General features: G+C 47.2%; 1 protein-coding gene across 2 annotated transcripts in view; it reads right to left on the reverse strand.

Moving 5' to 3' along the window:
• Window positions 1-1,911: 1,911 nt before the first annotated feature.
• The window catches only part of LOC147457651 (Rho GTPase-activating protein), a 40,661-nt gene continuing 16,960 nt past the window's right edge, over window positions 1,912-25,612 (reverse strand). Inside the window, exon 5 of one of the 2 annotated variants that reach the window (XM_086512511.1) lies at window positions 1,912-2,848. In XM_086512511.1, the coding sequence (XP_086368637.1) occupies window positions 2,804-2,848 (45 nt within the window). In that variant the 3' untranslated portion in view covers window positions 1,912-2,803. Of the gene's footprint in view, window positions 2,854-25,612 lie in introns of both variants that reach the window. The other variant, XM_086512510.1, reaches the window with a different exon arrangement.

Genomic DNA, 25,612 nt, shown 5'->3' on the forward strand with positions numbered 1-25,612 from the left:
TAGAATATAATCCCAAACAATTATGTAAATCCGAAAAACAATATACAAGCACGCTTTACACAAGTAAACTCACATGTAGTTCGTATCTTTGGGCGATACGTTGTTGGATGATGGGAATGGGATCGTGCTAGCTAACAAGCGAGTATGTGTAGGCTAGATTGAAAATCAAGCGAATTAGGTTCCAAGATAGATTAACTTGGACTCATAAACACGATCTTGCGTAGTTGGCTAACCCATCACAAGCTCACCATAGACAAGAGACATGTAAGCAAACTTAAAATGATTGTTTATTCATGAAAGGAGCTTTAAGTAGCTCTACAGTCTCACACCTTTACATGTGGGATAGTTCCACCTCTTCTCTCATTCACTCACACTCTATTGACTTTAGGACAAAGCCCATACCTTGCAATACTCCCCTTGGGGTTTGAACTAGGACAATACACTGAAGATTCTATATCCACTAAGGATGACACATGGTATCCACACAAGATGTCAATACATATCCACAAAGGATGAAACAAGGAATTCCTCCTCTTGAAGTAGAGAGGCTACAAATCTTCACCTTTGATTCTTGAAACACGCATGTCCTCCCCCCTTTTTCTTCATGTCATTCTTGGAGTCTTCTATCCCCACCATATTGGCGATGTCAATGATGTCGATGTCCACCAGAGCCTTCTCTTGAGATTTATTCAAAACAAGTACAATGCTAAAAAACATCGATGAAAATACTACTAACGCAAATGTGAATGCTATTGTTGCCAATTTTCCTCCCATTGAGGTGGAATTTCCAAATTTCCCCATGGTGCCTTGGAGCGGTCTCTTGCCATCCGGGCGGACGTGAATTTGCCATGAAAAGGAGCTTGAGGTGGGGAATAACAAACCAACCTTCCTCAACCCTAAGCACAACTCTCTCCGCAATCTTTTGGCGGTTGTATGTCAACTTGTAGTTCACAATGCTAAAGCTCTCTTGCGCTCGCTCTTGGTCGCGTACCGATGACTTGGGCATTGTGCCAAGATCCTCTTAGCCTCCCACCAAATCTGTGGGATGAATACATCCAATCTGTGCACCTTCTTTAAGTGACCCATCATTCATTACCACTTCTCCATCTTGGTACTACGGCGAGAACACCTTGGTTGTGCACGGCAAAGGCTACAAGCTTCCCACCCTCATAGACCTCAACATATGGGGGCTTACCGACATAGGGAGCCTTATCAACATTTATGGTTGAGTCTTGCAAGGAGGGGAAAGTGTCAGTTAATCCATGACACTTTGATCATACAGGTGAACATTGAAATCATTTATAGAATTCAATCATACAGATAAACTCAGGCGATATGTCTATTTATACATGTAGACCGTGGTCGAGGGGGCATTGACCACATGTGCATAGTTTATAGGGCTTTCCGAGATGGTGAACTTAACACAATTGTGGAAGAGCTACCAGATCTAGGTGTGGGTTTAACTTCAAGCTTTGGCCGCTTTAATTATTTGAAAATGTTGCAATCTCAAGAAGTTTACTTGATCCATCATTGTTTTTCCCCTCATTGTCTACTTGTTTGGCCCCCACGTTGCTAGCCTTCACCTCACAAATAAAAGGACGAAGCAATAAGGATAACCGCAAGCATGCATGTGGTTCATCGTTTGAGATCATTGATTCCTTCATTCCATCTTTCTTGCCATCATTGTTCAATGTTTTGTGCTTTTCATTGATGACCCTTACCTACGAAAGAAGATGACACTAAATAGTGTCATGCAAGTAGACCACACAAGGGTCTTCCATAAAAGTATAACCCTTAATAGTGCACCCATACATATGTGTGCAAAGGAGAGTACATTGCTAGCGTTGCATGTTTCTGAGCCCTCCATGACCTCCAGTGGGTCCTTCACCTACAAATAAGGATCACCAGAGACAGACAGATAAACGCGAGTAAAAGTACATTGTGCACAACTAGGAAACATACATCAGCGACCGTATCTTCATCCCCATGCCCCAGTTTTGAGCAGTCGCCCTCCTCATGGCATTCACCTCCATGTCTTTGCCTTTTGGAACCCTCTCCAAAGCCTTCACCTGCTTCAGCTATTGTTGAAGGCTTCCCTTCGCCAAAGGTTCTTTTATACCCTTGTCCTCCATCAATTTTTCTGTTTTCTTCTTGTCAGCCCCTTGTGAAAGAAGAGGACAAAGCAACCAAAGAGAGGTGGATTCTATAATATTGGGCATACACATAAATCAAGCTTCTATAAAATCTGACGCCAAAATTGCCATGTAGCTCAAGATTTCCATAGCTTCTCTACTCTCAAGACCTACGTGAAGATGTTTGCAACTTACTCATCTGTCCTCATGTTGGTCCCGCATTTTTTTGTCCGGATTTACGCTTGGCGTATACCCTAACCCCCGCCACATGGACGCTCACGATGCCCTTTCGATTCGCACCCTACTTTCGATTCGCACCCTACTTCCAATGCCCTTTCGATTCGCACCCTACTTCCGCACCGTAGATGCCAACAAAAGGAAGAGAACTTTCATGGGTGAGCATGGCATGCCAAAAAGTACATGGTTTCACTCTCTTGAAGAAAAGATAGACAAGAGCACAGGCAGCTTCTTGCATAATAATGCTGAATGCTCTTTTTCTTTTTATATACAATTGCAAGCACCCACGAGGCTCTTCAAATAACTCACAGACCCTTGTGCCCACAAGGAAGTACTCTCTTCAAGAATAATGAGTTGTTAATAATGTGTTGGATGGAGAAGACAAGCTTAGCAAGCCATTATGTTTCATCTCTCAGATTGAAAGTTTCTGCTTCTTAGTTCGCGGTCTTCGTCTTTTGGTTTTCTTGAGCCGCTTGCCACTGTCCTGTAAAACAACATATAAAGAAAGGCTTAAGATTAGAGCTCCAAACACATTTATTGGAAAAGCAACCGACACATTTCTCATGTTTACTAAACACTAATGGGGGAACACATAGAGTATCTGTCAACTGCTAGAAGACAAGCCTGCATGGATAGACCGATGAGGGATTCCAACTGAAAGTTCCCCTATGCAATGTAGATTAAAAAACTATGTTTTGCTTGTATAGCACCGAAAACTACAGATTGAAGACTCATCTCTAAGAAACTCAATAACATGCCCAAACAGAATTGAGTGTTAAGAGCTTAGGGTAGTCATCAACAGAAGCCTGCATGATCAAAAGCTCCATCATGCATCAGATAGATATGTTAAATACGATACGTAAAGTAGGGAAAAAAAGGTTGTACGGTACATAACAACAACTTTGAACCATACAATACATTAAGTAGTGAGCATGATTTAACATGTATGTGTGTGTATCTTTCTGACTTTGTATGTGTGTGTAATGCACGTTTGCTAATAAGAGATGCTTAGAAACATAATACAATTGCCACACTTCTATAGCATGCAAACTTTGATTTCAAAAGTTTGCAACATTTAGAAGTCAATCAATTGAAGTAAACCAACAAGTACGTTACTATTGGAAGACCGATGTGGTGCGAATCGAATTTAACATCTTGATCGATAAATTCAAGGAATCTATGCAACCTTGACGTATAGTACCCAATAGTGATTGTCTAGGGGTACTTTAAAAGCTCTTCCAATCTTCAAACTTTGATCAAGCATTTATACCTAGATAAATCCGCAAGAAGTCCAAATTCACCTTTCAAGGGAATTGCTATTTATAGAGCTAGCCATCACTATGTGCTCATGAATCAGCATACAGCGATACACAGGGTTTGCATACAAAGTTTCTATGCTGGCTGCATGGCAACCTTGGCAATAATGAAGCCTTGCACAAAAAGAAGCACCGAGTCAATACCAAAAAAAAAAGGCTGATGATGGGGCACCACTTAAGATAGAAAAACAATCAAAGAGAAACAGCTAGCTGTAACACAGCCAAAAACTTCACAATGTGAGCATATGATTATAACATATACCTAGATGAGTAAACTTCTACAGGGAAGCCTAAGTTCAACAGCTCAACATGCATGGTATGAACCAGACTTTAACATCCCAATTCCACGATAAAGTCATCAAGATCGGTGGTAGATCGTATAGGGTAGCCAAGATAAAACCATGGATGGCTGGATGGTGGTTGGAGGTGAAGGATCGAATGGTAATGAAGGCTGACTTTCTTGAGATGCTCATGGATGCTCACCACATGCCATAGGACGAAACAATCCACCAGAGCACTGAGATGTATCTAGAAGAGGTAGGAAGAAGTGGTAGCATCATCAGAAGAGGGAATATAAGAAAAGTGTGTTGAGGGATAGCATGGGTAGCAGGAGGATAAATTTCGCCAAATAATGGAGTAAGAGACAAATGCTATTATCTGTGGGACTGAACCCTTGTTGCTCCGCCGATCAGGAAAGTTGTTGACCTATGAACTCAGCATGAGTTTCCTTGTGTTGCCATTGTGTTGAGAGACTCTCGGGAATATCATCAAGATCTCAAAGACGATCTTCGCCGTTGTTTTGTCCATTGAACTCTAACGCGAAGGTCGTTCACCACAGGACCATGCTTCAATTTTGTAGAGGACAAGGAAGCAGCTGAGCTCTAATACCATTGTAACCACTTCCGATGAGTGGTCGGAAAGAAGATGGTGAACTACTTATATTTGCACATTCGTAACAGCGGTTATTATTCAATCCAAATTGAATAACTAAGCAGAGCTGATAAATCAAGTGAAGGGAGATGGAGAAGTAGACATCGGAATGAGAAAGCCCTATACATGAGAGTCAATTCCCTTGAACCGTCACTATCATCACCCCCGATTCGATATTTGCTTATTATTTCCAATACTTGGATACAAATGCAAGAGTGGAGTCCTCCAATTTTGAGCGTTATGGGAACCCATACACAAGCTTTGTGCTCTCACTCTGTGTTGATGCAAAGTGAACCTCTTGAGGTCGTTTTATAGTACCAAAGGGCTGCCCCAAATAGGGGGGTCCTCCCCACAAAAGCAACTTGGCACACATGCACGTAAGGAAAACCAGGAGAGGCACCAAAAAGCAACACACGACCCCCCCCCCCCCCCCCCCCCCCCCCCCCTGCGGGGTTAGAGTTTTGAGGGTCATCACCTGGGGTTTCCACCTAGATCTAAGAAGAGAAGATCCACCTAGATCTAAGAAGAGAGCTTCTCTTGTGTACTGATCTAGAGCAATGGCCACATTGTGTTTGGTCTGGCCAACGTTGAGCCACTTCTGTAAGCACCCTGCTTTATGTTATGACTCTTCATATTAACCTATTTTTGGGTCTTGGAGCATATTGGGGGAGTTGGACAACCACAGCTTACCCATATATATGGGAGGGGAGGGCACCCTCATTTGAGGCATCTGGCTCATTGTATCCTCTCACCCTCTCCTGAGTCTTAAATAGAGGTTGCCCTTGCAGGCTGATCCACTCTCTCTCTCTCTCTCTCTCTCTCTCTCTCTCTCTCTCTCTCTCTCTCTCTCTCTCTCTCTCTCTCTCTCGCGCGCGTTTTCTCTCGGTGCATCACCCTCCTCCTACTGCCATGCTGTCAGAATAGGCAGCGGAAATGCAATGAAGACAAGAACTGGACTCCGATCGGATGGACACCTCGACTTCGATCTGGCTCAACTTCAATAAGATCTTCTAACACTAGAGGACACCTCCAATACCACATACGTGAAAAAGGCAATTGTGGAGAAGAGAGATCACTAAGGTAAAAAGAGAAAGGACGTATGAGAGAGAGAGAGAGAGAGAGAGAGAGAGAGAGAGAGAAATGAAAGGAAATGTTATATTAAACGTCTTCAAAAGGCCAAAACGACCTATGAGACCAAATTGATACAATCTTGGTGAATTAATCCAATGTCTAGGTACAAAATAAAAATAAAAATGAAGCAAAGTGAAAGACTAAAATCATCATCATCATCATTAATGCCCGAGGATGCCCGGCATTGGGCGTCGTCCGAGAAAGTATTGCATCGATCGCTGAAGAGCTTCAACAATGTCCGCCTTTGTAAATAGCATCTCCCATGTCGTGCTAGAATAGTCTTGATCCTTTGATGGAGCCTCCGTCGATGTCGTGGTCGCCCTCATAGACGTCGGCGTCTAGCTCTAGAAAAGGTATATCTACTGAGAATGACTGCAAAATCGAAAAATCAACACCATTGCAATCACACGGCTTGCCTGAAGGACACTGTCACCCTCAAATGTATCAAACGCATCATAGAACAATGCATCGGTCTTTGGCTCAACTGATGTCACCTCAACTGATGACTGACCGAGCTATGCACCCCCAGAAATACCATTGTCGACGTGAACGTCACCACAAGACAAATGCACAACCTGCTCTCCATGCAGCACATCCGCAAAAGAGATGCCTCGTCTCTCGCTCCAAACATGGCTGCAAATACACAGAGACTACACCGCCTCGTGTGTCAAAAATATGCAAAGGGTATACCAGACCACTCCTAGCACCTATGGCTATCACCAGTGATCCCCAATGCATCTGAAATGACCGCTCTCCAAACAGTACACAATGTCCACTACTCTGCAACTGACGAGACTCTGGCTAAGTCCTGGTACATAGCATACATCTCGTAGTGTAAGCAATGCAGCGCTAGGTAAATGACATGCATACATCTCGTAGTGTAAGCAATGCAGCGCTAGGTAAATGACATGCTTACATCTCCAGCACCCTCTATGTCATATATTGAACCATCAGCAAATTGCACACGACTAAGTCTCCCACTACAAAAAGAGCAAAACAAATCACAATGTGGCGTCACGTGAAAAACTACATGCTCGTCTAGTAGAAAACTCGTGGACAATGTGCTATCCCAAGACACAAAGTAGTCTGAAGGCAAGCTAGACTCAAAAGTGACATGCTCGTCACATGCATACTCTCTAGCATTTGTCCTCATAGTAGCACCATGCATCTGCCTCTTCCGCTGCCTCATACACCTGAAGCAACGATGCCTAATATGCCCATCATGGCTGCAGTGCCAACATGTCAGTCACGATCATGAGCGAGAACCACCTCTAACCTCAAGTGTCTCCATATCCATGCCAAAACTATGGCAGACAATGCTCGAGATCACAAGGCTCTCCCACCTGAGAGCAAACCACTGTCTCAAGCAAAGAAGGTGAGCAAACGGTCAAGCTCACTAGCCTCTGCAATAGACATACATAACTGGCAAAATTTCGGCAGTCTCCTATGTAATTGGAGCAAAAAACTCAACAGTAAATCGCAATGGAGACAACAACAAATGCCCAAATGGCCAATCCAGGAATGTACTCGTCCAGAATCACTTCACAAAGTCATACACAAAGCCAAACCGCTCTAGCCGGAGTATCACTCAACGGCACCACAAATGACATACATATGTGAGTGGAAAACTACTGCCAAAATGTGTAAGTGTCAATGAATGAACAATGTGCCAGAAAACCGTAGCATACACAACCTGTGTAAAAGTGGAGGCAAAACTCAACCACTATCAAGAGTAACAAGAATTGTACTCGTAGAGTAACACAAGCTCGTGTACGGTAAAATATGGCTGCAATCAAACCCAAAACAGCCCCAAATTCAGCTCTCAAATAGCTAAAGAAACAGGTCACAATTGTGCCGCAAATTAGCTTACAATTGAGCCATACATAGGCACCTACAAAGAGGGAACGATGACTGAAAAATTCAGCTCACAAATGAACCTCAAACCTGCCTGTAAAAATGTCAATGTGAGAGCTAAGCTCGATCACAAACTATGGCGAGTAAACTCCAACCACTATCCCACAAAAGAATACACAAAGCAAAAGCTCAAGACACTTGCTGTGTCGAAACCGATATGCAAGCCAAAACACTACAGAAGATGTCCTCAACTGCAAATGGCAATACCTATGGGAGTACTAGACTCAACTTGTAGCTGGGAGTCAAAACTCGAAGCTCCAAATGGTCGAGCACTCACAGCTCAAGACCAAAAATGCAAAGCGAAACACGTCTGCGATACACCACCCAACAGGGAAAACACTGCACGCAAATTCTGAGCACTACAAGCAATCGCAATCTTGATCGCATTAACGATGTGCATAAAACGGCTACAAAACCAATAACCAAAGTGACTGAACGCTCAAAACCATGAGCAACCAAAGTGCATCAAACCACACTCCAAATGCATGCACCAATCTCCACACTTTGCATAGATCATTGCAAACACCTGCAAATCTAGTACACAAATACCTACTCTACCTGTGACTGCCAAAAAACATGCTCAAGCCAGTCAAAACAGAGAGAACCTACGTGCGCTCGTTGCCACTGCCCGCACCCCCCCCTCGCCATCGCTGCCTCCCCCCCCCCCTCCCCTTCCTCACCATCGCTACCCCCCCCCCCTGCTCTCGCGCTACTCTCTCCCCTGCTCGCATCCCTCCCTGCCCGCTGTCCCTTCCGCTGGCCTTTGCGCATCCCCCGCCCGCCTGCCCACTGTACACACACACACACACACCCCCCCCCCCCCCATTGCACACCACCCCTCCCCCCCCCCCGCCCGCTGCCCATTGCACACCCCCGCCCCGTTACATTTCCCCTGTCCGCTTCACCCCCTCCTGCTACCCACTTCACATTCCGTCCGTTGCCCGCCCGCTTCTTGCCCACTACCCGGCCATCCCCCGCCGCTTCCCTGTCCGCCCGCCACCTAGCCTCTTCCTCTTGACAGGCCTCGCCAACACCTTCAGCGTGCTTGGTCCAGTGGGAGTTTCCCCCCTCGTCGACGCTCCTCCGTCTCTCTTCCACAGCAGCAGACACAGATGGAGGCTCAAGCTCCGCCACAAAGGAACTCCAGTGAAGTCCCCTCGCCCGACCCCGCTCAGCCCACCATTCGACTTGCTCTCTCACCGATAGAGCAAGCGAGCCTAGCCGTAGAGGTGGAGCGCCTGCAGGCGACCTTTGTCATCTGCAAGATTCTCGACACCAAACCCAGCAGAGGAGAGCTGCGTAATCTCCTCCAAGCCCGCCTTCTCGCAGAGGTGGGCAAGATCTTGGACGTTCAGTTCCTCGAACGCGGCTACTACCAGATAGAGTTTGAGACCTCCGAGATGGCGTCCAAGGTCATCGCGATGAGCCCTTTGACCATTCAAGCAATTCGAGCCCACTTTCAACAGTGGAGGCATGGCTTTGACCCAACTTTGGATGTTCTGGTAGAGGAGGTAGACCTCCCCATCTCCGTCTACTTTTCTCGTTTGAGGAGGGAGTACTTACCACTTTTGTCCAGGATAGACTCAACGATTGGGACTGTCCTGGAGACACCTCGCACGGCAGCCTCAGTAGCTGCTAAGGCGGCCGGCATTCCCTCAGTTCGTGTTCTGGTTAGAGACACTCACACTCTTCCGAAGGTCATCCTACTTCCTCGGGTGAGTGGGGGTTGGTTTAGACAGAGCCTGGAGTATTCGGGCCTCCCGAATCAGTGCTTCATTTGTCGACAGATGGGCCATCTTGCGAATGCCTGTCCACGGAGAAGACCCCGACCTACTTCACAGGCCCATCACAACCCCAACCTTCAAGGGTTGGCCAGCAACCACATGCAGAGACATAGAGCACACAGGTAGAGCCACGCTCCGAGCCTGGGGCTCCAGCGGAGGAGAGATGGCAGCAAGTTCATGGACGACGACGGCAAGGGCCACAGCAACAACCTGGCACTCAGAGTGGTCCTCAGGAACCTGCCCAACAACAGTGGGTTCCCACGGCGAACCGATTCAGTCCTCTTGAGCAGGACGAGGTCCCTGCTCCACCTCCACCTCAACTTCACCCTGAACAGTCCCCCCCCCCCCCCGGTCTCCTGCTCCTGCCGCCCCTCCTCCTCACCCCTCTACCTCCTTTGCCGATCCCCCTCGCCCCTCTTCTCCCCCACCTCCCCCTGCTCCTACACCCCCCCCCCCCCCCCCCCCCCTCTCCCGCTCCAGTCCCACAGTCGACCCAGGGGGCAGGGCCATCCCCGACTACTAGGAGATCTCTTGGCAGCGCCTTTGCCACGAGTCGCTTGGCAAGAGAGGGACAGCCTTTCTTGCGACCCCCTCTTCTAGTACAGACGTCTCCCTTTGTAGCAGTCCCTCGTGGTCTGACGAGCTTCGACATTCGGCGACGATGGGACTTCTTTGCCTACGACTTTACACGCTTTCTCGGCAACTCCTCGGGCAACCTGCTTCAGAGTTCATGTTCTATTCCTTGCAACTAGGGGAATAGAGGCCTTGGACTCAACGGTGGGCTTCTCTTTTCCCCTTTGCGGCAAGGACCAGACTGAGTGGACTCTCGACTCAGTGTTGGAGTGGCTACAAGCACAGGCCCTAGAGTTCTCTCACCACATGGGAGACCTAAGAGTTACAGACATCTTCAGACTCTCTGGCCATTGGCCAAGTTTGCTATGAACCCTCCAGATGCAGCAGGATGTAGACACATTGTGGTTCACTTCTTTGCTGATATGCAGTGCCCGCCGCAATGCTATGTATACATTCATGAGGAGTCCTGGACAGAGGAGGTTGCTTTACGCACGGCTCGGTCTACTTGGGCTTGGGCCAGGCACTCTTTGCAGTCACGCCTATCTAGAGGACGTTCGGATGCGGATTACTCGCCATCCAAGCCAGCCTCGAAGATAGCACATTTAGCTGCTACGACAGCATTTGTTCTCTCTCGCTCCCCATGAGGATTGTCTCATGGAACGTGCAGGGATTAGGTGGGCCCCAGTTTCAACATCAGAGGGGCCGTTTGTGTCAGGAGCTTCAACGATGCCTTGTGGAAGGACTCCGGAGGAGAGATTGACCTCCTTATGCTACAGGAGCATCATCTGTATGAGAGCCGCATTAGACGTTGTGGTCAGCTTTTGCATGGACGATATGATACTTTTTAATCAGCTGCTTTTGGACCTGGAGGCATCCAGGGTGGGGTATGTATGACTATTGCGGATTCTTTGTAACACGCCATTATAGGCAGAGGGATTATTGTGCCAGGCAGGGCTCAGTGGATCACTATGCAAGTTCAGGGTTGCCTTGTGGGATTCCTGAACATCTATGTGCCCAATGTGGCGAGTGCACGAGCAGAGTTTTGGTCACAGATTGTTGAGTCTCTGCAGCAGGCAGAGCAGTGGTGCATAGGGGGTAACTTCAACATGTTAGAGGACCCCTCCGACAGGATTGGTGGTAGCCATGCTACTGTGCATGGAGTTGAGCTGGCAGCTTGGGAGAGATTTTGTATGACTCTGAGGGTTTCAGTGTAACAGACTTGGACACTCCAAGTCAAGAATCTACCACGACAGCACCAAATAACCACTTCAAAACAGCTTACAATTCACAATTTAATTCGACACTGGCCCGACGGAGTTCCGTGCCTAGAGATATTGGCCCCAAAGACTGACGCCCCTTTCAGTATTTCTTTTTATAGTAATCTGAGTTCAAAGTACAAGAATGCAAGCAGGCGCTCGCACTCAGACTCTGCGTCCAGATGCTCTGAGTTGTGAGAGGCCTGCTCACATATTTAAAGGTACAAGGGTTGCTAAAAGCAGAGCCCCAAAAGCTGAAATCAAAAGCTTCAAGTAAAAGCTTTGAAAATAAAGCAAGAACTCTTTCTCTCTCTCCTGCTTAGTGTAAAATAAAGCAAGAGTCTCTCTCTCATGCGATGCGTAGCAAAAAGCATTGCCCAAAGGCCGTCCAAAAAGCTGAGCTGCCGCAATATGCGCCGCTTTTTGCGGACGTCCATACTGCTGCCACGTGGCAGGTTCTCCACGAATTCCGGGACTGCTGTACGGCCAACCACGTCAGCTTTTCCATTTCAAGGTTAGGGTTTCCACAGAATTAGGGTTTTTGATTTTAGGGTTAGGGTTTCAGCAAAATTAGGGTTTTGGGCAACCACGTCATCACTTTGTGACATACCCCCCTCTTGAAAGCATTGTAATCGCCCTCGATTACGCCTGCAAAACAGACAGGCCATAAACCGTCTTAGCAGACACTGATTGTTAGTACCTAAGTACTAGGAACACACAACTAGCACATGTACCAATCAACAGTCACATCACAGGACATCACGGGACATCACTCGACATCACAAGATATCACATGACATTCAGCATTCATTCGGATCTTAGACCATGATTTATCGGCAATGTAGCTAGCAATCGCATCTAGATCCAGTCGGGACCTCATCGATGCCCGATTGACTAACCCCTATTGCAACCATGTGAATTCGAGATCAATTAGACCAAAATGCTGCAATCATTTCGTCTATCAGTTCCTGCACTTCAAAACAAGTCAAGAACAAATCAGTTTCATATTCCAGAATCCCATTTCATAAAGTCATACAACAGAATACTGTCAGCTCTCAGTATCCCTGAAGCTCAAAGAGACATCAGTGACAAAAATCAAGGCATCTGTTGACAAAGGAGCGGAGTAACTCCCCTCTTGTGCATCCCATTACACCAGATCTGCGGCCAAGCTGAATTCTGGGTTCCATTTGGAGTAGACTATGCTAAACCAAAAGCTTCAAGGTAAAGTTTCACAATTTGAGGAGTATCTGCTAGATCCTCCTCCACCATCCACTTCGCATCCAATGCAAGATAGTTCTTGAATTTAACCAAGAACCGCCTTCTTATTTTACCCTTATTCTTTGTGTCCTTATGTGTCAAAATCTGTTCAGGAACAAGGATCTCCTCGTTTGCCTCCACTTCGGGTTGCTCATCGGGCTCCCCATCATCAGGCACATCACCTTTAAAAGGTTTCAAGAGACTCACATGAAATGCATTGTGAATCCTCCAAGTGTCAAGCAGTTTTGGTCGGAAGGAGACATCATTGATCTTTTCGGAGATCTGGAAAGGTCCGTAGTATCGCATACTAAGCTTTGGAAAAAGCCTCTCCTTTCCCTTCTTCTTTCTCACACGTGCCTTCTCAAAACGTAAGAGCACCCAATCATCCTCCTTCAATTTCAAATCGTGACGATGGCGATCCGCTGCCTTTTTCTGTCGTTCTTGAGATTTCTGCAAAGCCTCGCGGACCTTGGCAAAAGCTGTGTCTAAGTCGCGCGTATACTCATCCGCTTCAAAAATCTTATCCTTCGTGCTTAGGAAGGGTGGAACCTTCGCAGCACCTTCAACAATCTCAAATGGCGCCTTCCCCGTCGAAGAGTGTATCGTGTTGTTGTAGGCAAATTCCACCAAAGGTAGATACTTTTCCCATTGAGTCTTCTGATCCGAGATATAAGACTTCGATAAATCTAAAACCACTGAATTGGCAATCTCAGATTGCCCGTCAGTCTGTGGGTGGAAAGATGACGAGAACTGCAACCGTGTGCCAATGTTCTCCCAAATTGCCTTCCAAAACAAACTCGTAAATCTAGGGTCCCTGTTGGAGACAATCGTCTCAGGCATGCCATGTAATCTGAAAATCTAGGCCACAAACAGTCTCGCTAAGTGATCCGGCTTGATTGTTTTCTTCATTGGAATGAAATGAGTCTACTTGCTAAATGTGTCAATAAACAACCTGATACCATCGTGACCACTGTGTTCTCTGGAGATCAAAAATGAAATCCATTGCAATACTTTCCCAGGGGCAGGTGGGTATGGGCAAAGGCTGTAACAATCCCTGTGCTTTATGCCTGTCAAACTTGACCTTCTGGCATACCAAGCAACTGCGCACAAACTCTTCCACATCCTTTTTGAGTCTCGGCCAAAAGAAGTATCTCTCTACCCCTTTCATGGTGGTAGCAATCCCGAACGGAATATCCCGCTACTGTCTCCCCATCCCGTATCCGTGTAAAAACGTCTGCAAAATCCGTATCCGTGGCATACTGGTCGACCATATCCTCGAAGCTCCTATGATGAAATAGCCCGAACTAACCCGAACCAACGGCTTCCGAGACAAAGCATCTGCCACCACATTCTTTTGTCCCTGAACATGGACAATCTGGAAGTGAAACGGTGACAAGATGTTCGCCCACCACATCTGCTTTTCCGATAGCTGCTTCTGTGACAATAAGTAGCGCAAATTCTGATGGTCTGTAAAAAGAGTAAAATCCGCTCCAAGTAGGTAATGCCGCCACTGAGGAAGGGCATGGATAACCGCCAAAAGCTCTTGCTCATAAATTTGTGCTGGCATTTCCCGCCTTGAGAACAATCGGCTCTCGTAAACAATGACATGGCCTTCTTGCATTATGACCGCACTCAGACTATGACCACGAGCATCACAATATACTTCAAATGACTTCTGCAAGTCCAACAGAGTCAAAACTGGTCCCGTAGTCAATTTCTCTTTCAATGTCTGAAAGGCAGTCACCTCTGTGGGTCCCCACGAGAAAGGGACTCCTTTCTGTGTCAAGATATGCAAAGGGGAGGCAACCTCTGCAAACTTTCGAATGAACCGCCTGTAGTACGAACACAGTCCCAAGAAGCTTCTAACTTCATGCACAGTCTTCAAATCGGGCCAATCACGGATAGTCTCTATCTTGGCCGAATCCATTTGCACTCCTACTGCTGACACAATGTATCCCAAAAAGTGTATCTCTGGTAGGAAAAATTCACTTTTCTTTGCATTAATCACTAACTTGTGATCTCGTAATGCCTGAAAGACCTCAAGCAAATGATCACTATGTTCTGCCTCATTCTTGGAGAAAACAATGATATTGTCAAAGAAAGTGCCAACAAATAGCTTGTACTCTCGAAAAATCATGTCGATCATCCGGTTAAATGTCGCAAGAGCATTGGTTAAGCCAAAAGACATCACCAAAAACTCAAATAACCCAAAAGTCGTCCGAAAGGCTGTCTTGTAGACGTTGGAGAGGAGGAATAAGGCACACACCCAACACACAAACTACTTGCCTCACTATAGCCCAAGGATTCCACAGCACCCGTAACCTCTCAAAAAACACCTTCAAATTGGCTTATTTGCACTAACAACTCCGCTTTAGCATACAAAACAACTACCTCACACCTTGCAAAAAACACCCACCACACAAAAAACACCCACACTGCTCAACTCACCCTTCCGAATCACAAGACACTCCTAATCTGCCCTCTTGATAGCACCCTTCGAGCTGCAGGCAAAACCTCTGCAAGCAATGGCCAACTCACGGAGAGCGAGAGAAGAGGAGGAGGATGGGGAGAAGCAACACACGAGATTGGGACAAACGAGTGGTATTATTACATAGGGAGTAGTACAACCGATGTATGCAGCTTCAATGGCAAGCTTGGCATCACACAAGCTTCAAGCTTTCACTTACTCACACAGGCAAAAAAGCCCTCAAATTTTCGTATTTACAACCTTCTATAGGAATACCTCTAGGGGGCTAAAAAAAGAAAAAAGGGTGAGTTTTCCATGTCGTGCACTTCATTTGGAGCTTCTTTTAGAATTTTTATGCATTGCCAACACTTGGCCTAGTTTACTTTGGAAAAATTTGCATGGTGTGCACACTTGTCCTTTGCATCTTCCACTTTGGCCGGCCGGATTTCCCACTTCTTGGCCTTTGAGTATGTTTGGCCTTGCACTTCAACTGCTGGTCGGCACCTTCTTACAGTGGGACGCCTCCCCTCCAAGGCAATAGCGATGTCGCTATTGGGAGGGGCCTTCCCCTCAAAAATGTTTTTGCCGCTTACGGGCACGGGCATAGCCCCTAGTGCAAGCCACGTCATCAATGAACTCACCACCGCGGGCGCCACCGCCGCCCCGCCTTGCCAGTCGCCGCCCAAAATCACCGCCAACACGCCATCGGGCGCCCACAACAGCGCCTGCGCGCAGCGCCATAGCCACGCTCAAGAGAGCTCCCCTCTCGCCCTTTGGATGCTTATGGAGAGCCCACGCTCTGGCCTATGTAGTGTGCCGCCCGGACTCCCCGTCCCGCATGTGGGTTTATCCGACCTGCCACGTGGCAACTCTGTAATGCCCTAGCCTTTTAAGGCCCTTGAACAAGCAAAAACAAAACAAAAAATTCCTTTGTGAACTCCTCTTGGGGTGCCCATTTGTACTGCTTGCCAACTGGCCCTTGATGGCCCATTTGTAGAGCTGTTGAACCCGGCAAAAAATTCATAGCACCAACTCCGCTTTCCCCAAGCTTTGCTCCACCTCATGACTCTCTTAACCCTCGGACCGAGGCTACCAAAACACGATCAACTCATCTGCAATCAGCTTCGAGCAAAGACTCCCAGTTTCCGACCGCCATATCTTTCCGCTCCAGACTCCGTTTGGCATGCAGTCACTTCCTGTTAGCTCCGTATGATGTACTCCCTGCTCTAGAACTTCGTCAAGGCTCAGAAGGTGCCAGACGGCACACTCTCCAATGCGGTCAAGTTGACTCAGACCCGGCCCCCGGAAAAACTTCAACTGACCATATCTTGCAAACCGTGGCTCCGATCCACAATCCGAAAAGACGGGTAGGCTCCATGAATTGAGCTCTACACATCTATACCTCAAGCTCCACTTGGACCACCTGTCTCCAGCTGCCCTGTCCGGCAAGAATCTGCAACCCACCAAAGCTTCAACCTTCAATAACTTGGGCTCCGTAGCTTGGTTTGATGAACCGTCTGGACCTATTCCTTCAACACTTCAAGCTCTTCATTTCTGGACCCAAAAAACTGCACTTTGCATCTCCTTCACCTGCTACCCCAATTAGCCCCTTATGTAGCCTTTCTTGGCCTATAAGCCGCATCATGCATACACTTCCGCTGCTACCTGCTATCGCGTGACCTTCCTGGCTGCTCCAGTCCTTTGCCATGCTTTTGCTTACCTGCACACACCTATCCATGCCATCTTCTAGAGTCGACACACTTCAATCCCGTTCTGTGACACCACATGGCCTAGCAATTGAACTCTTGGTTGTGCTAGCTTGCACTTCTTTGGATTCAACTGACCTCCTTCTTCATCTAGCCTTTGAAAACACAGCCTTAACTTGGACAAATGCTCTGCCCTGGAACTATAGCAACCAATATCATCCATAAACACTCTGATAAACTTACCCAAGTAAGGTCCGAACACCTTGTTCATTCAATCTTGAAAAGTCGCATATGCATTCACCAATCCAAAAGGCATCCTACGATAGGCAAAGCAACCCCATGGAGAAATGAATGTAGTCTTCAATTGGTCCTCCAAAGCAATACCAATCTGAAAATACCCTGAAAACCCATCCATTACAGAATAGCGCTCATGTCCGGCAACCTGGTTTAAAATCTCATCTTGAAAAGGCAAAGGGTAATGGTTCCGCTTGGTTGCAGCATTCAAAGGCTTATAATCTACACATACCCGCCACTTTCTATTCTTCTTTGGGGTAATGACAACAGGAGAAACCCACTCAGACTCCTTTACCGGATAAATAATACCTGTCTCGAGCAACTTGTTGATCTCCTGCCATAGGGCTTCCTTTTGAATATCCCCCAACCTTCTGAGCTTCTATGCTTTTGGCCTGTATCCTTCTTTAAGCAGAATCTGATGCTCCACTCCTTTAGCTCCCCTCAGATCCTTATATTCCGTTGCAAATAAGTTAGGGTAGGATGCACATGGGCCCATGTAGCCTTCTTTCTCCTACTTTGTTAAATCGGAACCTAGCATATCTTCCATCTCTTTAGCTTGCAAACTACAAACAAGAACTTGCATACCTCTCCTTGCAGTGGTAGAGTCTACTGTGACCCCGAACAAATCTGTATCCAGCTTTAATAAATCATCATCACTCTCCTCCTCTTCGACACTGGTCAGCCCTTCATCATAAGTAGACTCCGTCTCGTACTCATAGCTGGTACTGAAATCTTGATTATCTCTACCTGCTGAGGGATGAAAATGACTTTCCCTCGTCTTTAGATCAAACACAATCTGTCCGCCATTTTCCCGATCCGGCAAGGTAAACACCCCGGTCCCCCAATCTTATTTGGCCCCAATTGCCAACAACCATGGCCTCCCCAATATAATTGGATAGGCATTCTCACCTGCTTTCATGACAAAAAAATCAATTAAGCATTCAATTTCCATAACCTTTACCTTCACATCTTGTGCCACTCCCAAACAACGAGCCTTGGCATGATTAGCCATCCTCATTCGCACATTGGACCTGACAACAGCTTTAATGCCAATATTCCTCATAGCTGACTCCGTAATAACACAGACTTGGGCACCACCATCGATGTATGCTTGAACTTGTTTCTTCTTCTCGATCAAAACATCCACCACCGGAAGCTCATCGGCCGGACTCCCCACTTTCAAGGCTAGATTCTGCACTGTATGTACCTCTCCTCCCACTCGAGAAAGCCTTGTGCTGACACTGGTTGACCATTGCCTTCTTAACTTAGGGTTTAGAGCAACTGCCCAAAAGTAATGTTAGCCTTTTGATTTTGAATATCTCTTACCAAATCATACTCCGGATTGCCACGTCCCAATTGAAAATCCTTTTGGGTAATTCTCTGTCTTCGCCTCCTTCTGCTTGGTTCGGACTGCTCTCTTCCTTCATTTACCTTCTCTTTCCCCTTCTTTGCTCTAGTTTCACGCTCCATCTCAGTCTCTCTTTCACCTCGTGCTCTTTTGTTGGCCATAATGTCAACCTCTTGCCTGTCAACACCAATAATGTTAACCCTTGGTATTTCATCATTACCTGATGGAGCCGCATGTGCCTGGTTTTCAACCTCTTGTTGACCTCTTTGGCCATTAAACTGCACCTGACCACAACCTCGACCAAAAAGAGGATACATGCCACCCCTTTCCCTTGGTGGATGAGGGCAATCTGGAGCATAATGGCCCTCCTCTCCACGATTGTAGCACCTGCCAGGCAATTGCCTAGCTCTGCCTCTTCCAGCCCTTGCTTGACCTCTATCCATAACACTTAAACGCAACTCTTGCATTTGCTCAGACAAATCTTGAACTGTACGTACCCATTGTTGAGGAACGGTTGCTGCCCCTCGATTGGGCTGATTCTCTGCTTGAACTTCTTCTCTCGGGCTCGAAGCCGGATTGGGAACCATCGCCTCATACCCCAGTGCACCTTGCTCGATCTTCTTCTTGATTTTACGGCTTTTAGACCGCGCAATGGCAACTGCCCCGTTGTAATTCTCCGGGCCCTCGAAATCCACCTTTTCACGAACTTTGGGATGTAAACAAGACATAAACTTTTCCAATTTAAAGTACTCACCACCATTGACCAACTGCATGGCCACTACAAAATCCCTCCAGCATTCTTCAAAGCGGGCAAGGAAGATACTAAATTCCTCATTCACGTCCTGCTTCAAATTTTTCAACCTTGCATCCAAATCGATAGGAGACACCTCCTTTCGAAAGTTTGCAAGAAACGGGTCCGCAACGCCGGCCACATAATTCTTGGCTCTTCCTCCAACGCATAGAACCATGTCTTTGCTCTTCCCCGCATCAAGAACGGGATCGTTTGCATCTTGCTAGCTTCATCCGGCATATGCAGCGACAGCATATACAACTCGAAATCGGCCATCCACTCCTCCGGATCTCCTTCTCCATCAAAAATTGGTCCATAACTATGTGCTGCCATCTCTCCTTGATGGAAATAACCGTCTTCGATCAACAACAATGAGCAATCAGCTGCTCCTCAGTGGGGGCACCAGAAGATGGAGAGGGGGAATAAGGAACCCACCCAACACACAAACTACTTGCCTCACTATAGCCCAGGGATTCCACAGCACCCGTAACCTCTCAAAAAACACCTTCAAATTGGCTTATTTGCACTAACAACTCCGCTTTAGCATACAAAACAACTACCTCACACCTTGCAAAAAACACCCACCACACAAAAAACACCCACACTGCTCAACTCACCCTTCCGAATCACAAGACACTCCTAATTTGCCCTCTTGATAGCACCCTTCGAGCTGCAGGCAAAACCTCTGCAAGCAATGGCCAACTCACGGAGAGCGAGAGAAGAGGAGGGGGATGGGGAGAAGCAACACACGAGATTGGGACAAATGAGTGGTATTATTGCATAGGGAGTAGTACAACCGATGTATGCAGCTTCAATGGCAAGCTTGGCATCACACAAGCTTCAAGCTTTCACTTACTCACACAGGCAAAAAAGCCCTCAAATTTTCGTATTTACAACCTTCTATAGGAATACCTCTAGGGGGCTAAAAAAAGAAAAAAGGGTGAGTTTTCCATGTCGTGCACTTCATTTGGAGCTTCTTTTAGAATTTTTATGCATTGCCAACACTTGGCCTAGTTTACTTTGGAAAGATTTGCATGGTGTGCACACTTGTCCTTTGCATCTTCCACTTTGGCCGGCCGGATTTCCCACTTCTTGGCCTTTGAGTATGTTTGGCCTTGCACTTCAACTGCTGGTCGGCACCTTCTTACAGTGGGACCCCTCCCCTCCAAGGCAATAACGATGTCGCTATTGGGGAGGGCCTTCCCCTCAAAAATGTTTTTGCCGCTTACGGGCACGGGCATAGCCCCTAGTGCAAGCCACGTCATCAATGAACTCACCACCGCGGGCGCCACCGCCGCCCCGCCTTGCCAGTCGCCGCCCAAAATCACCGCCAACACGCCATCGGGCGCCCACAACAGCGCCTGCGCGCAGCGCCATAGCCACGCTCAAGAGAGCTCCCCTCTCGCCCTTTGGATGCTTATGGAGAGCCCACGCTCTGGCCTATGTAGTGTGCCGCCCGGACTCCCCGTCCCGCATGTGGGTTTATCCGACCTGCCACGTGGCAACTCTGTAATGCCCTAGCCTTTTAAGGCCCTTGAACAAGCAAAAACAAAACAAAAAATTCCTTTGTGAACTCCTCTTGGGGTGCCCATTTGTACTGCTTGCCAACTGGCCCTTGATGGCCCATTTGTAGAGCTGTTGAACCCGGCAAAAAATTCATAGCACCAACTCCGCTTTCCCCAAGCTTTGCTCCACCTCATGACTCTCTTAACCCTCGGACCGAGGCTACCAAAACACGATCAACTCATCTGCAATCAGCTTCGAGCAAAGACTCCCAGTTTCCGACCGCCATATCTTTCCGCTCCAGACTCCGTTTGGCATGCAGTCACTTCCTGTTAGCTCCGTATGATGTACTCCCTGCTCTAGAACTTCGTCAAGGCTCAGAAGGTGCCAGACGGCACACTCTCCAATGCGGTCAAGTTGACTCAGACCCGGCCCCCGGAAAAACTTCAACTGACCATATCTTGCAAACCGTGGCTCCGATCCACAATCCGAAAAGACGGGTAGGCTCCATGAATTGAGCTCTACACATCTATACCTCAAGCTCCACTTGGACCACCTGTCTCCAGCTGCCCTGTCCGGCAAGAATCTGCAACCCACCAAAGCTTCAACCTTCAATAACTTGGGCTCCGTAGCTTGGTTTGATGAACCGTCTGGACCTATTCCTTCAACACTTCAAGCTCTTCATTTCTGGACCCAAAAAACTGCACTTTGCATCTCCTTCACCTGCTACCCCAATTAGCCCCTTATGTAGCCTTTCTTGGCCTATAAGCCGCATCATGCATACACTTCCGCTGCTACCTGCTATCGCGTGACCTTCCTGGCTGCTCCAGTCCTTTGCCATGCTTTTGCTTACCTGCACACACCTATCCATGCCATCTTCTAGAGTCGACACACTTTGGCTGCATCAACGTCTCACGGCGCGATTCTGATCTGATGATATCCACTCTTCAAATCAATCCTGCTAAAACACGAGGATCCCTATAATCTGTCGAGTATATCATCGATCCTAGGAATCGAAAATCTGTTCTTGATGGTGATTTTGTTGAGAGCTCTATAATCGATGCACATCTCCAAGATACGTCTTTCTTCAAAACCAACAACATTGGAGAGCAATATGGTGAAGTACTAGGCTGGACAAGACCCTTTTCCAAGAGGTCTTTCACTTGGTTCATAATCTCTTCGTTCTGTGCTCGGCTCACAGGGTAAGGTAGCCGGTTCGGTGGTGTGCTTGTGCTTCCAGGAATCAGATCAATGGTATGATCTTCAGGACGAGCAGGTCTCTGAGAAGCAATCGGCATGAGAGTGGAGAAAATCTTGGCATTCTTGATCAAGTTCAGACATATTTGTCCTATCCTCATCACTTAACTCTTTCATAAAGATCAAGTAAGCAAACAGACTGGATTTCATCAATTTAGAAATGGCCGAAGCCAATACAATAGGGACAGACTCGCCCTTCAGTTTGATGTCAAGTACAATTGTTCTTCCCTTCTCTATAGTCAATGTCGCTTTCCTCGCCCGATAGTCGACCACGGCGTTGTTCTTGTGATACCCGGGAATTCCCAAGAGGACATCACAACCTTCCAAAGGCATTATGTAAAAATCCTCGTGCCCCAAATACCCCTGACAATGCAACCGAAGTTTGTCAATGACAGGTGTAATGGCTACGTCCCTGCCGGGTGCCGCTAGAACTGCCTTAGAAAGTGACCCCATCCGATTGAGAGTGATCTCGAGCCGTGCCGCCAATTCTGGTGAAATGAAGTTGGCCTTGGCTCCTCCATCAAAGAAGATCAGGGCCTCTTGGTCTTTTACTTTGCCCCAAGCTCGGCAAAGTTCTGTACTCTCGTCCAACGTGCTGGGATCGATACCCACGCAATCTGGAACCAGTCCTGTTTTCATCTTGCGTTTTCTTCCACGTTCCTCAACTGCTCTCGAACTCTAAGGCCTTTCATCGTCCTTGTCGTTCTGTTCTTTCTATGCCTTTTTAGGGCACTTCGCGGAGATATGTCCACGTTCCGCGCATCCAAAGCACGTCCCCTCCCTGATGAAGCGAGCTCTCTCCTGAGGAGTAAGCTTGGGTCGTGCATCTTTCTTTTCTGAGTTGCTCTTTCTCTTTCTACTTTCATTTGTCGAAGTCGGTTCAGCTATTTGTGTCATGATCTCATCGGTGGGGTAAGTCAGACTGCCAGAGTGGATGGCAAAACCCCGTTTCGCATGACTCATCAACTCCTGAATAGAAGTTGACTTCTGTTCCAAGCAGTGATCTCGCATCTCTGTAGGTAGCCCAAGGTAAACCACTCAATTTGTTCCTTGAACGAGATCTTCTTAAATGAAGAGGCGGATAGAAAAGAGCTCCAAAATCTCTCACTGTAATCGTCCACTGTATCTTTCTTGGTCATCCGAAGATGGTTCCAAGCAGTTCGTATATCACGTTCATACTCTCGAGTCAACCAAGAAGAAATAAAAATCCTCTTGAATTTCAGCCATTTAACTGGCGCAGTCTGGCTTAATAGAAGCATGGACCACCAAGTTCAAGCATTCCCCTTAAAGTAAGAGGCAGCTCTCCGAATCTTAGAGTGCTCTGAGTAACGTCCTCCCGCGAAAGCGATGTCAAACTGTTGTACAAAAGACAAAGCCTTCGAAGCATCTCTATATCCAAAAAACGTGTCAAATTTAATTGACTTTCCACCTTCCTTAAACTCTCGAACTTTCTTGCTTTTGTCTTCGAGAAAGTCATACTGGTTGGCTTTGTAAAAATTCTTCTTCTTTGCATAAAAGTTGCTCTCATCAAAGTCTGAACTATCTGTAGACGAGTCCTCTATAGAACTGTCACTCACTGGGCGAGATTTAGACTTCTTTGCCTTTTTCTTGCCCTTTCCGAAGCGTTGTTTCTTGCTTCACTTTTTGCCTTTTCAGTCTTCTTCGCTCGAGTCAGATGAGCTAGCAGAACTGTCTGAAGAAGAAGAAGAAGAAGAACTAGGTACTTCTTCAAATCGAACACTCTTCCATGCCTAGAGATATTGGCCCCAAAGACTGGCGCCCCTTTCGGTATTTCTTTTTATATTAATCTGAGTTCAAAGTACAAGAGTGCGGGCAGGCGCTCACACTCAAACTCTGCGTCCAGATGCTCTGAGTTGTGAGAGGCTTGCTCACATATTTAAAGGTACAAGGGTTGCTAAAAGCAGAGCCCCAAAAGCTGAAATCAAAAGCTTCAAGTAAAAGCTTTGAAAATAAAGCAAGACCTCTTTCTCTCTCTCTCCTGCTTAGTGTAAAATAAAGCAAGAGTCTCTCTCATGCAATGCGTAGCAAAAAGCACTACCCAAAGGCTGTCCAAAAAGTTGAGCTGCGCAATATGCGCCGCTTTTTGCGGACGTCCGTACTGTTGCCACGTGGCAGGTTCTCCACAAATTCAAGGACTGTTGTACGGCCAGCCGCGTCAGCTTTTCCATTTCAAGGTTAGGATTTCCATAGAATTAGGGTTTTTTGGTTTTAGGGTTAAGATTTCCACAAAATTAGGGTTTTTGATTTTAGGGTTAGGAATTCAGCAAAATTAGGGTTTTGGACAGCCACGTCATCACTTTGTGACGATCGGATGTGTGGCAACACTCTAGCTTTGTGAGGCCCCCAGACAGCCTGGCCTTCTCTCGTTTAGACCGCAGAGTGGGAGGAGTGAATCTATCGCGGATAGATCGCTTCTACACTAGTGACCACTTCTGTGGGCAGATAGGCAGAAGAGGGGGAGCATGATGCTTCGCATCCTTGAGGGGTCTTGCTGGACTCTACACTCAAAGAGCGAGTGGAGGCTCTTTGAACAGAGAACTTAGACATGAAGGATTCTCCTGCTGAAAGAGTGGCCTCAGGACTAGCTCAGCTTAGTCGTTTCTTTCTCCAGGAGTCTTCGGCTCACTTGGTTGCAACGAGACAGGAGGAGCAGCGTCTCTGACGGGGCGTTGCTTCCTTGTAGAGGATGCAGGAGCAGCATCCAGACAGTCCTTGGTTGGAGGAGCAGTTACAGCAGGCTCGCTAGGAGATTGTTAGCACAGAGGAGAGGCGCCATGAGTTTGCTTTCCATCGATAGGCATCTCAGTGGACACAGGTGGGTGACAGAGTCACAGGTGCTTTCTTTGAGACAGTGGGACCTCGGCATACGCATGCCAAGGTGAGTCAGTTGAGGAGGACCGACGGGTCAATTGCTTCTGAGAGAGAGGACATGCGTGCAGTTTTTACCGTGAGTTACTATCTGTAGAGCCTCAGTCAGATCGTCAGGATGCATGCAGGGAGTAGGTGTGGGCACAAATGCCTTGTCTTGTGACTGAGGAGATGCGTCAGAGGCTTGAGCTGCCACTTCAGCTTGAGGAGTTGCACACGGCTCTTAGTGCACTCCCTCATGGTAGCTATCCAGGTGAGGATGGCTTGACTCCTAGTTTTTTCTTGGAGTACTGGGACTTGCTTGGTCCAGATCTCTGTAGTGCTTTTCAGTACATCTTGCACACAGGAGAGATGCCTGACAGCATGAGTGAGGGCCTGATCTACCTCATTCCCAAGGAGGATGGCTCCTTGGATGAGATTCAACAGTGGCGCCCCATCACCATCCTCAACTCAGCTGACAAAATTCTTGCCAAGGCTCTGAGTTTGAGGATTCAACCACTTCTAGAGAGCCTTATACATGGGACTCAGACAGGTTTTGTCAAGGAGCGTAGTATCCTTGACAACATCTTTACTTTTTGGGAGGCTTCTACCCTAGCGCGGCTCCGTGGTGAGGATCTGGTGATTCTTCTTCTCGATTTTGAGAAGGCCTACGACAGAGTTGACTGGGACTTTCTGGAGGGCACTCTACGCAAGATGGGCTTCTCAGATGCTTGGATCAGAGGGGTGTCAGCTTTGTACAGACGGGCACACAGTCAGGTACTTTTGTCAAGAGGTAGAGGTGATCGTTTCATGCTCACACATTCAGTCAGACATGTCTGCCCTCTTGCC

Source organism: Adiantum capillus-veneris, chromosome 5 (assembly GCF_014529385.1).
Source record: "Adiantum capillus-veneris isolate H3 chromosome 5, ASM1452938v2, whole genome shotgun sequence".
Classification (NCBI taxonomy): Eukaryota; Viridiplantae; Streptophyta; class Polypodiopsida; order Polypodiales; family Pteridaceae; genus Adiantum; species Adiantum capillus-veneris.